General features: G+C 43.1%; 2 protein-coding genes across 5 annotated transcripts in view; one reads left to right on the top strand and one right to left on the bottom strand.

Moving 5' to 3' along the window:
• Window positions 1–12,600, top strand: part of LOC120403789 — a 37,944-nt gene that overhangs the window by 11,885 nt on the left and 13,459 nt on the right. Inside the window, exon 5 of one of the 3 annotated variants that reach the window (XR_005597730.1) lies at window positions 6,536–6,576. The exons of 1 other annotated variant lie outside the window; for it this stretch is intronic. Coding sequence is in view for 1 of the 2 variants with exons in the window: in XM_039535445.1 (XP_039391379.1) it covers window positions 6,536–6,580 (45 nt within the window). In the remaining variant the exon portion in view is untranslated. Of the gene's footprint in view, window positions 1–6,535; window positions 6,627–12,600 lie in introns of all 3 variants that reach the window. One more of the 3 variants, XM_039535445.1, reaches the window with a different exon arrangement.
• LOC120403790 (cytoplasmic dynein 1 heavy chain 1-like) overlaps window positions 6,771–12,600 on the bottom strand; it is a 90,140-nt gene continuing 84,310 nt past the window's right edge. For both annotated transcript variants that reach the window (XM_039535446.1, XM_039535448.1), the window contains exons 76-78: window positions 8,337–8,505; window positions 7,664–7,791; window positions 6,771–7,130 (exon numbers count right to left, since the gene is read on the bottom strand). In XM_039535446.1, coding sequence (XP_039391380.1) covers window positions 7,002–7,130; window positions 7,664–7,791; window positions 8,337–8,505 — 426 coding nt within the window. In that variant the 3' untranslated portion in view covers window positions 6,771–7,001. The remainder of the gene's footprint in view (window positions 7,131–7,663; window positions 7,792–8,336; window positions 8,506–12,600) is intronic.

Genomic DNA, 12,600 nt, shown 5'->3' on the forward strand with positions numbered 1-12,600 from the left:
TTTGAGATGTGGGTGTACCATGGATTTATATAAGGGCAATAATATATTCTCAGTCTTATTCTCTATCCCCTTTTTAATGATTCCTAACATCCTGTTTGCTTTTTTGACTGCCTCTGCACACTGCGTGGACATCTTCAGAGAACTGTCCACCATGACTCCAAGCTCTTTTTCCTGACTCGTTGTAGCTAAATTAGCCCCCATCATGTTGTATGTATAGTTGGAGTTATTTTTTCCAATGTGCATTACTTTACATTTATCCACATTAAATTTCATTTGCCATTTTGTTGCCCAATCACTTAGTTTTGTGAGATCTTTTTGAAGTTCTTCACAATCTGCTTTGGTCTTAACTATCTTGAGTAGTTTAGTATCATCTGCAAACTTTGCCACCTCACTGTTTACCCCTTTCTCCAGATCATTTATGAATAAATTGAATAGGATTGGTCCGAGGACTGACCCTTGGGGGAACACCACTAGTTACACCTCTCCAGTCTGAGAATTTACCATTAATTCTTACCCTTTGTTCCCTGTCCTTTAACCAGTTCTCAATCCATGAAAGGACCGTCCCTTTTATCCCATGACAGCTTAATTTACGTAAGAGCCTTTGGTGAGGGACCTTGTCAAAGGCTTTCTGGAAATCTAAGTACACTATGTCCACCAGATCCCCCTTGTTCACATGTTTGTTGACTCCTTCAAAGAACTCTAATAGATTAGTAAGACACGATTTCCCTTTACAGAAACCATGTTGACTATTGCTCAACAGTTTGTTTTTCTATGTGTCTGACAATTTTATTTTTAACTATTGTTTCGACTAATTTGCCCGGTACCGACGTTAGACTTACCGGTCTGTAATTGCCGGGATCACCTCTAGAGCCCTTTTTAAATATTGGTGTTACATTAGCTAACTTCCAGTCATTGGGTACCGAAGCCGATTTAAAGGACAGGTTACAAACCTTAGTTAATAGTTCCGCAACTTCACATTTGAGTACTTTCAGAACTCTTGGGTGAATGCCATCTGGTGCCGGTGACTTGTTAATGTTGAGTTTATCAATTAATTCCAAAACTTCCTCTAGTGACACTTCAATCTGTGACAGTTCCTCAGATTTGTCACCTACAAAAGCCAGCTCAGGTTTGGGAATCTCCCTAACATCCTCAGCCGTGAAGACTGAAGCAAAGAATCCATTTAGTTTCTCCGCAATGACTTTATCGTCTTTAAGCGCTCCTTTTGTATTTTGATAGTCAAGGGGCTCCACTGGTTGTTTAGCAGGCTTCCTGCTTCTGATGTACTTAAAAAACATTTTATTACCTTTGGAGTTTTTGGCTAGTCGTTCTTCAAACTCCTCTTTGGCTTTTCTTATTACACTCTTGCACTTAAGTTGGCAGTGTTTGTGTTCCTTTCTATTTGCCTGACTAGGATTTGACTTCCACTTTTTAAAGGAAGTCTTATCTCTCACTGCTTCTTTTACATGGTTAAGCCAAGCCACAGTGGCTCTTTTTTAGTTCTTTTACTGTTTTTCTTAATTTGGGGTATACATTGAAGTTGGGCCTCTATTATGGTGTCTTTAAAAAGGGCCCATGCAACTTGCAGGGATTTCACTTTAGTCACTGTACCTTTTAATTTTTGTCTAACTAACCCCCTCATTTTTGTATAGTTCACCCCTTTTGAAATTAAATGCCTCAGTGTTGGGCAGTTGAGGTGTTCTTCCCACCACAGGGATGTTGAATGCTATTGTATTATGGTCACTATTTCCAAGCGGTCCTGCTAGAGTTACCTCTTGGACCAGCTCCTGCGCTCCACTCAGGATTAAATCTAGAGTTACCTCTCCCCTTGTGGGTTCCCATACCAGCTGCACCATGAAGCAGTCATTTAAAGTATCGAGAAATTTTATCTCTGCATTTCAGCCTGAAGTGAAATGTTCCCAGTCAATATGGGGATAATTGAAATCCCCCACTATTATTGGGTTCTTAATTTTGATAGCCTCTCTAATTTCCCTTAGCATTTCATCATCACTATTACTGTCCTGGTCAGGTGGTCGATAATAGATCCCTAATGTTATATTTTTACTAGAGCATGGAATTTCTATCCATAGAGACTCTATGGAACATGTGGATTCACTTAAGATTTTTACTTCATTTGAATCTACACTTTTTCATATATAGTGCCACTCCTCCCCCTGCATGACCTGTTCTGTCCTTCCGATATATTTTGTACCCCGGAATGATTGTGTCCCATTGATTGCTCTTAGTCCACCAGGTTTCTATGATGCCTATTATATCAATATTCTCCTTTATCACAAAGCACTCTAGTTCACCCATCTTATTATTTAGACTTCTGGCATTTGTGTACAAGCACTTTAAAAACTTGTCCCTGTTTATTAGCCTGCCTTTTTCTGATGTGCCAGATTCTTTTTTATGTGACTGTTTATCATCTGATCCGGCCCTTACATTATACTCTTCAGTCCTCTGCTCCTGACTATAAACTGGAGATTCTCTATCATTAGACTCTCCCCTAAGAAAAGTCTGTGTCTGATCCACACGCATCTCTGCAGCAGTCAGCTTTCCCCATCTCCTAGTTTAAAAACTGCTCTACAACCTTTTTAATGTTTAGTGCCAGCAGTCTGGTTCCACTTTGGTTTAGGTGGAGCCCATCTCTCCTGTATAGACTCCTCCCATCCCAGAAGTTTCCCCAGTTCCTAATGAACGTGAACCCCTCCTCTCTACACCATCGTCTCATCCATGCATTGAGACTCTGAAGCTCTGCCTGCCTACCTGGCCCTGCGCGTGGAACTGGGAGCATTTCTGAGAATGCCACCATAGAGGTCCTGGATTTCAGTCTCTTCCCTAGCAGCCTAAATTTGGCTTCCAGGACATCTCTCCTACCCTTCCCTATGTCATTGGTACCTACATGTACCACGACCACCGCCTCCTCCCCAGCACTACACATAAGTCTGTCTAGATGCCTCGAGAGATCCGCAACCTTCGCACCAGGCAGGCAAGTCACCATACGGTTCTCCCGGTCACCACAGACCCAGCTATCTACATTTCTAATAATCAAATCTCCCATTACTAACACCTGCCTTTTCCTAGAAACTGGAGTTCCCTCCCCTGGAGAGGCAACCTCAGTGCGAGAGGCAACCCCAGCACCATCTGGAAGGAGGGTCACAACTACGGGAAGGTTTCCCTCTGTTCCCATTGACTGCTCTGCTTCCCTGGGCTGTTCTTCCTCCTCAACAGCACAGGGGCTGTCTGAGCGGAGGTGGGACAATTCTACAGTGTCCCGGAAAGCCTCATCAACATACCTCTCCTACCTCTCTTAGCTCCTCCAGCTCCGCCACCCTGGCCTCCAAAGTCCGTACATGGTCTCTGAGGGCCAGGAGCTCCTTGCACCGACTGCACACATACGCCACTCGCCCACAGGGCAGGTAATCATACATGCAACACTCAGTGCAATAAACTGGATAGCCCCCACTCTGCTGCTGGGCTTCTGCCTGCATTGTCTCCTAGTTAATGGAAGGGTGGTTTACAGGAAGGGGTTTTGAAATGTGGTTTGGTTTATAGGTTTTAAGGGGACTACAGGGAAGGGGTTAGGGCTGGTGGGGGACTTCCACTCCCTTCCCATTCCCCTTCTAAACTCCCTTGCGAAACTCCCTGTTAGCAGCCCCTGGTCGCTTGTGCGGGGCTTTATAAAGCCCTGGCCTGAGTGAATGCCCCGCCCCTGATTAAGGCTCAGCCAATTACCAGAGGCTTTGAGCTTTCCTAGCCCCATGTTAAACAGAAAAAATTCAGAACCCCCATCCAGCCCTGTAGAATAGGAATGGGCTCAGGAGGCCAGTGTAGTGCTGGCATTAAACATCTCTCAGCTTTTTCCTGATGATTATTTTTGTTGTTAATGTTAGTAGACATGTAACATAGATAAGTGAGTAAAAAAAAAAAAAAGTTATGGTCCTCACTTTTAGGGTCATTAGACACATGCAAGCCCAGCTCTATCAATCAGGGCAGGGAAGTAATCCAGTCTCCTATCTCTCCCGCATTTCATGTCCATAATAGTGTCATCAGAGGGCTTAACTTCCCCCACCCTTTGATTTACTTCAGCAACTGCATGAGACTCTATATATTTCAGGGTGGAAGCTCTTCCTCACAGTTTAAATTGAATTATTTTCCATTTCACTGCCTCTAGCACCACCCTAAATAATTATTCTTAATATTTGCCCTGTTCAGGCATGCTTTCTTCCGCATACAACTGACCTTTGTAAAAATGACTTAAATCAGCCCATGCATCCAGTTCCTTACTCCTGTCTTGTTGCATAAGTGGTTCTTTCCTTCTTTCTGAGGCTCCAAACCTATTTCAATAATCTAGGTTTACAGGCTCTTTCCTTTAGACAGATTTCAAAACTACACCCCACTTTAGAAAAAGTTGTGTGTGTTTTATTTGTAAGAGAACAAGCTGCCCTGCATTGCCCCCACTATGCCTCAGGCCTGTCCTGTAGGATGACCAGTGATGAGAGGTCATAGATACTGTCTCCATGTTCAGTCAGTTTTGGCTCTCCTGCTGAGACTGCTAAAAACAAATAGGAACTAGTGGCTGTTTGGGGGGTCGGGGGAGGTTAGGGTAGACACTTGTTCTCCACAGTCTAAACTACAATAAAAAACATCTGTAATATACCAATTGTAATAAAAATGGAACTATATATAGCATCCATGTAGAAGATAAAGATTGGTCACACTGTATAAAATACATGTTGGTCCATCTTTACCCATACATAAACTGTTTTGAAGAGCTCTAACCTTAAGATCCATATTTAATCATCCTGTGAAAATGTAGGGTAATACTCTTTAGAACTAATTTGTGGATAGCCTTTAATATACTGTCAAGTGGTCTGAAATTCATTAGTTATCTATACAAGGCCTACATTTTAACTTACAGCAAGGATCAGTTTAAGTATACAACAAGCATCTTTCACATGTAGTTTAGGGGTCTATATCATGGCAGGTGTGAATGCACAACTCAGCTACTTTAGTGGAAGCTGAGAGACTACCTACAGAATCTCTCTCAAAGCCTTTTTTAATTGGAGCTCTAGAATCTCTTATTCAGTTGATGAGCACTGCTTTAGAGAGTTTCAGCTCAATCATCCCCCTGTAATTTGTTCTAAGTCTGGCACTCTGGAGAAAGTTGCCACTTTCTTCATTCCTCCCTCAAGGCAGCAGGGTTCAGAGGTCCTCACATAAGAATCTTAGTGAGGCGCCACCAAAAGCTGATACTACCCACCCTCCCAATGGAAGACACCCCCCTCCCCCACCTCCAAGGATCAGGCTACTTGTTCTGTTGCCACAGACTCATAAGCCATGTGGTGCCATCAGTCTAAGGGCTAGTTTCCCAATACAGTGCAGGTTGTGCTCCCCTCCCCGCCCCAAGTACACTCCTGCATATGTACCTCTGTGTAAGCATAGCTCATTGAGTTCTTACAGCCACATGATCAGCCCATTTAAGTCCCATATTTCCCTGTTTACAGGAGTTCAGAGGTCTCAAATGCCAAATGGGAACACAGAACAGCAAAGCTCTTGAATATCAAATGCATAACAAAATTTGCACTAGTAATTAAAATTACCTCACCATCACAGGAAGTTTAGACTGATACGCCATGTGGCAACATTCTGCAGTCCTAATACCAGTCTCATTGATGAGGCTTTTAGAAGGCTTAGGGCGTTCTAGTAAGCTTTAAGGCACAAATAAGTCATGCACTTCACTGGAAGTAATGTGAGAGGCAACATCCATGTTCAGGACTCACATTCTACAAAAAGCTCTTCAGAGGCAGGGAATGCCAGATTCTGTGCATGCGGAACATCGATCAAGTGGGACAGTATTCAGAAATTGCAAGCTGTTTTGCTGCCCTAGAAATTTCTGAAGATAAAGGTACCAAACAAGTAAAAATCTAGTAAAGCTGTATTTTGAGAGCAGCAGAGTTTAAAATTTTAGCAACTACTATGTAACCAAAAGCTATTTGGTTGAGTGGGTCAGATTTTTGGGTCTGCCAGCTTTAAGTGTCCTTTTAAGGAATGACCAGAATAAAACCATTATTTTTAGCATAGGCAATCAGAAGAGAGACCTCAAGGTATTTGCCATAAGTATGGTAGAGCTATTAGCTTATGTCAGTGACGCCACTCTCAGCGATGGAAATAATAATACCCCATTAAAAAAAATCCCAAATGGATCTAAATTCAAGTGTCTGCAGGCATGTTGATATTAATGGAAAGTTACTTCCTCACACACATTCACTGTGCTGCTTACTGTATCACTGGAGATGATGAAACTGTTCTGAAAGTTAGCATTCACTGTACAGGGCAGTGTTCACTGTACAGGGCAGGTGGCTCATATCTATTCCAGGTAGATTAAAGCAATGTTTGCAGTTGATCACTCCTCTGTAACAGTAATATTGGCATGACATCTCCCTTGCCTTCCTTTTGAAAACCAGTATTTGCTCAATTTCAACTTGTTCCACTGAATTAATTTTGGCTTTTACATTCTTGTTTCTGGTTACAGGCGATTTATACAGGCGATCTGCAAGTTACGTGCCACAAATGGTAAAACTGGTTTCTTAGTACGTTAGCATCATTCATTATTGAAGACCTGGGTAATGTTTCATCATTATTCTCCATTCCTTGAACATTTAAAAGCATTAATGGAAGTAATTCTCTAGAGCAAGTCATGGCAAAAACAATGCTTTTAGAAATGAAATAAAGAGCCACAAATCATGCTATAGAATTTATTTAATGTAGTAGAAATCACCAAACATTGCCACATGTAACTAGAGCCATCTAAAAACCATATCCAATTCTTCCTCAAATCATCAGTATCACCTTTCAAGTACACCATCCTCTATCAAGTCAACTTTACACCAATCCTTCTGACAACTTAACCATGCCTCGGGAGGTTAAAACTAACAATGGTCGACTAGATTAAAGACACTGAATTTTACTACTATTACCAGTTAGAAAATGTTATTTTGTTACTCTGTGCAGAGGACTGCAACACCACGTTCATAGAAACTGCAAGGATCTTCCTTGGTGGCTATTTCAAAGTCAACAGTGAAGATCAGATCAGCACGGGTGAAGCTCAGATAAACTGGTAATGTAACCTGGAAAAGAAGTTAGGCATTTATTAAAATGTGGATAAGACAGCTGAATGCATGATAAAAGTCAAAGGGAAGACAGCAAAGGTCCCCACCACTGGAAATTATGAATAGAGACATTCCATATTGGACTCTGCCCATCCTCCCCTAACCAAGATCAACTGTATTCCTAAGACAGAACTCCCAGCGTGCCAGGCTAAAGTGTACTTTTTATAATACATTTCTAAGGTGTTGTTCAGACTCCTCAGGACCCAATGCTACACGAGTTTAAATTTCTTGATACCTCCAGCTAGCCACAAAGAAAGAGGGTGGTGGCAATACTGGTCTGTTTGCAAGACTCCTAGGAATTGTAACCCCCCAGGCCGAAAACTCATATTGCAAAGGAACATCGGTGGTACCACAAAATGTAAGACTGATGAGATGGAAGCAGGTATTTTCTCATTTTTATTCTAGGGCACCAGAAAGTAGAATTTAAAGCTGATGAGCCACTACTGAAAGGAGTCACAGAATGACAAAACATTTGCCTCCACATTACTTACCACATTAGCCTTTTTATCTGCATTTGTCTGCTTGATCCAGCGAAGCTGCGTTATGGGCAATATCGTTGATATAGCATTTGAAAGGGACAGTTTATTGTTACTGCATGTAGCTCCCTGAAGCTTCAAACCTATGAGTTAAGAAGTATGAAAATGTGAGGTCTTTCCTGAAAGAGAAGCATATACACATTTAAAGGACGTTTCCTTTCCACTCCACTTTCAAGTCCAGACATAGATTCACCCATCTAAAGTGTGGTCATTGATATTTAGACCTACTGTGAAAATGGGAGACCTAATTTATACAGATGAAAAATACTCCCGAAAAGGTAACAGTGAAGGCTATTAGAGGAATAAAAAAAGCCATTAGAGCGCTACCTCTAACATATTGCATTACTACTGACAATGTTCATTCATAAGGATTCTCAACCATTATGCACTAGCATAGCAAAGTTTTCCATCAACATGTTTTTAAATAATGCAGAATCCCCCATAGAAATTAACTTCCAATGCTACTTCTAGTGCAACTGCAATCAAACTTTCACTGTGCTTGTTAACTCCCCTTGATGTTATATATTTGATATGGTCCGTACCAGCATTTTTATAGAAGATAAATTCCCAGTGTTAAGGGCTATCCTATTTCCTTCCCTTCCACCTTGTAAAAAGCACATCAGCTAACCTGTGACTCCAAAACTGCAAGCATCCAGGACTGCATTCTGAGTAGTTGTAACATTGACTTCTAGACAAAGTTCTTCCAGGGACCAGCTGTTTGCTTGAGCCACATATTGTCTTGTAGCAGTAATATAAGCCTCGGGTACGAACAAGCCACCCAGCCACACATGGATGTTCTGTGAAAAGAACTGTATGTTTTAGAAATTTCTTATACTATCTACTGCAATGGCACTTAGCTACATTCAATATCTATTTAAACAAGGAGTGGCACTAAAATATGGACCATCTTGCAAACTACGTATGGCATGTTTCCTCAGATGAAGATTTACCCTTAAAGGAATAGTTTCCTACTAAAATACACATATAGAAACATTTTATGAATCCTAAAGTCTGTTTTATAGGAAATAATTAGTTTCAGAAGAGTTCAATATTTGTACATAATTCTATTGCACATATATAAGTAGAATTAGAAATACAAATTTCCAAATGTGTCAACATTTCCCACAAGGCTGTGCTATAAGATATTGTCTTCTTTGAGTATATGTAGGGTATTCCGTGCACGTGCCCAGTGCACCAAAGGCGGAGAACTTTGCCTAGCAGTACCGATAGAGGTTGTGCTCATGCCTTGGGACTCCTCCCCTGGGTATTTAAAGGCAGCACTGCCCTGACCCTCAGTTCCTTCTCACTGCCCATGGCTTGAATCGGAGCTCTGAGTGTTGTTCTCACCTCACATTTTAGCCTCAGTTTTCTGAGCATTATTTCTTCTAGATCAGCGGTTCTCAAACTATGGGTCAGGATCCCAAAGTGGGTCGTGACCCCCTTTGAATGGGGTCGCCAGGGCTGGCTTAGATTTCCTGGGGCCCTGGGCTGAAGCACGAGCCCCACTACCCAGGGCTGAAGCCAAAGCCCAAGGGCTTCAGCTCTGGGGGGCAGGGCTCAGGTTACAGGCCCCCCTGCCCAAGGCAATGGGGCTCAGGCTTCGGTTCCCCTCTTGGGGTCGTGAAGTAATTTTTGTTGACAGAAGGGGGTCACGGTGCAACGACGTTTGAGAACCTCTGTTCTAGATAACAGTAGCTTAGATTTTGTTTAGTGTCAATATAGTGTTCGAATAGCAGGCTGCCCTGTGAGATGCCCTCACCAGGGTTCAAGCCCCATCTGTCATGAGGTGGGGACATCCTCACACAAAAAGAGTTTGTTGTGTCTCAGTGAGGGAGACATTATGGAATGGTGCTCCAGTTGTAGGGTTGTTTTGTTTAAAACAAACAAAACGAAAAAAAAGATTCAGGTGGTGAGAGACTTACGGCGGAAGCAGCACTTTCTGTAGCAGGCTTTGAGGCCCGCTTCAGCGCTGAGGCCCTTGTCTGATTGGTGGCAGTAGCAGATTAATGATTTTGCTGCTCCTAGGCCCAGAAATAATTGCCGCCCCCAGCCCCATATGAACTTTAGTTTTTGTTTTTTTTTACAAATTCCTTTGAACTAAAATGAATCTAAATATCATTAAAATAATTGAACATTTACAAGTTTTATTATAAATAAAATTACAAGTACAGCGGACCCTTGCTTGAACGTGTGTCTATTTAGTGCGATTTCGCTTATAGCGTGGGACCGCGCGTGGATCCAAAACTGAGAACCGCTTAATTTCTTCCTTCCGGTCATATTAACGACGTTTAGGATTCTTGCGAGTATGTTTACTAAATGGTGTTGCGCCGTCATTGGTGGTTTCAGTACGCGTGCTGAGTGGTAGAATCGCGGCATTACAAAAATGCTGCTATTATAAATTTCCCGCCCCTGCAAGTTTGTCAGCCTAGGTGATAATACGCTGCTGATTGGTGGTCACCTTTGTAACTAGCAAGTAACTGTGCTCCATGTTCAGACGCTGGTGTTTCACCCAAGAGGAAGAGGAATTACACTCCAGGGCTCAGGGAGACTCTTCCTCATCTTTTAAGTAGGAGTGCTAACTGGCATTGTACTCCTGGCATGCAGAATGGAACAGGTCCATCTAACCCAGGGGTTCTCAAACTGGGGGTTACGACCCTTCAGGGGGTTGCAAGGTTATTGGTTGTGAGCTGTTAGTGTCACCCCAAGCCCCGCTTTGCCTCCAGCATTTATAACAGTGTTAAATATTAAAAAAAATAAGTGTTTTTACTGTATAAGAGGGGGTTCCCACTCAGGCATGCTGTATGAAAGGGGTCACCAATACAAAAGTTTGAGAACCACTGTTCTAACCGCTCTCTGGTACCATGCTGAGAGCAGCAAGAGCCCGTACCATTGCCTCAGATTCTGGCCAGGGGGTGTTCATTGAGTCCAGTACCAATAACGTCAGGACCGGAGCAGACTGTCTCCATGCTAGTAGCATATCAGGCAGCATCAGACCTGCTTTGCCTCTCAGTCCCTGACACTCCACTAGTTCAGGAATTTTTCTGGTGCTGTAGCTTTTAATGCTTCATTCTCAGTGGTGCCCATGGCACCCTTCTAGCTGGGTTGCAGAACTGCTGGGTTTATTGGCAGTGCAGCTTGCACTGCCCGTGTCCCAGACTGTGGAATTGAGGCAGATGCCAGGCCTGGCCCCAGAGGCCCCTCCCCAGTGCTCGTACGCCCTTTAGTACAGTCATTGCCCTGACAAATTGATCCTGTTGTCAACTTCAGTACCGCCCTTGACCTCAGTGCTGGCACCTCTTCTGGTACCGCATAGGATTGTGTCTCACTTAATACCACCAGTGCCAATTTCCAATTCCTCTTTGGTACCGGTGCCACCCCCATGCTGGGACGCTATCAGTACACCATGTTCCCTTTTGCTCTATCTTCCACTCACTGGGTTTTTACCAAGTGCATGATTGTGGTGACAGCATCCCTCAGGAAGAGAGGATTTCATATCTTCCTACATCTGGATGATTGGTACAGAGAGGCAAGTCCAGAGAAGAAGTCCTCATGTTCACTTCACGCTATGCTTATTTGATAGTCTAGATCTCCGCCTAACCAATGGGAAGTCAACATTGATTCTAGCTCTAAGTGGTGAGTTCATTGCGGCTCTGCTAGACTGGAGTTTGAGAGCATTTCTGCCTACCGACTGACTTTGCATTATTCACCACCTATGTCGGGAACTGCAGTCTCAACCCTCAGCCACTGCCAAAGTATGCCTGAGGTTGCTAGGCCATGTTGCTGCATGAACGCAGTCCAATGTGTCAGGTTACACCTTTGTCCTCTTCAAATATGGCTGACGTTGGTCTATCATCTGAACCATCATCAGTTGGACAAACTGGTCTGCCTATCTGAACTCCTTATGATGGACAACTGTTTAGGGAACGTATGCCAGGGTGTTCCCTTTGCCTGGTCCCCATCGACCAGGACTACTGTCACTGATGCCTCCTTTATAGGCTAGGGAGCACACTTGAGTGCACAGAAAGTTTTAGGCCTGTGGTCAGAACAGGAAGCTTCTCTGAAAATCAGTGTCCTGGAACCTTGTGCCATCTACAGTGCCTGTCAGACACAGAGACTCAGCGTGCACATCCTTAACAATATCACCGTGATGTATTATGTGAACAGACAGGAGGTGCATAATCCAGTGTGCCATGTCAGAAGGCACTCAGACTCTGGCAGTTTTGCATCAATGAAAACAATCACTGTGGCCTCTCATTTACCTGGGATCTGAAATTACCTGGCAGATCCCCTCAGTAGAAAGTTTCTCCTTGAATTACAAGTGGTCTAAAAAGCCCAGTATCCTGCAGTACCTCTTTGCAGTTTGGGAATTCTGACCTGTTCAAGACAGACAAGAAATGCCATCTATTTTGCTCTTGAGGGTGTGGGTCTCAGTCCAGGCCCCCGATTGATGCTTTTCACGTAATGCTCTCTTGTATGCTTTTACTTCCAATTCCAATCATCCTGGAGGTTATTCTCAAGCTGAAACTGGATCCTGCCACGCTCATTCTCATGGCTCCAATGTGGCAGAGACAATATCAATTCTTTGATGTCCTCAGATTATTGGTTTGGCCTCCCATATCTGTTCCTCTTCACCCTGACCTCTTTCTTTCTCCCTTTTTGTCAGAAAGCTCCTTTCCTTGTGGCAACATCATCTGCTAGGCGCGTGTGTGAACTGCAAGTTCTGATGGCAAAGAATCCTGACACAATTTTCTAAAAACAAAGTAACCCTGCAGTCGCACCATAAATTTTTCTCTAAAGTGGTTTCTCAGTTTTACTTGAAACAAATTATATCTCTATCAGTGTTCTTCCCTGAGCCAAATTCAACCCCGGATGAGCAGCATCTTCACACGTTG

The sequence above is a fragment of the Mauremys reevesii genome, linkage group 4 (assembly GCF_016161935.1).
Source record: "Mauremys reevesii isolate NIE-2019 linkage group 4, ASM1616193v1, whole genome shotgun sequence".
Lineage (NCBI taxonomy): Eukaryota > Metazoa > Chordata > Testudines > Geoemydidae > Mauremys > Mauremys reevesii.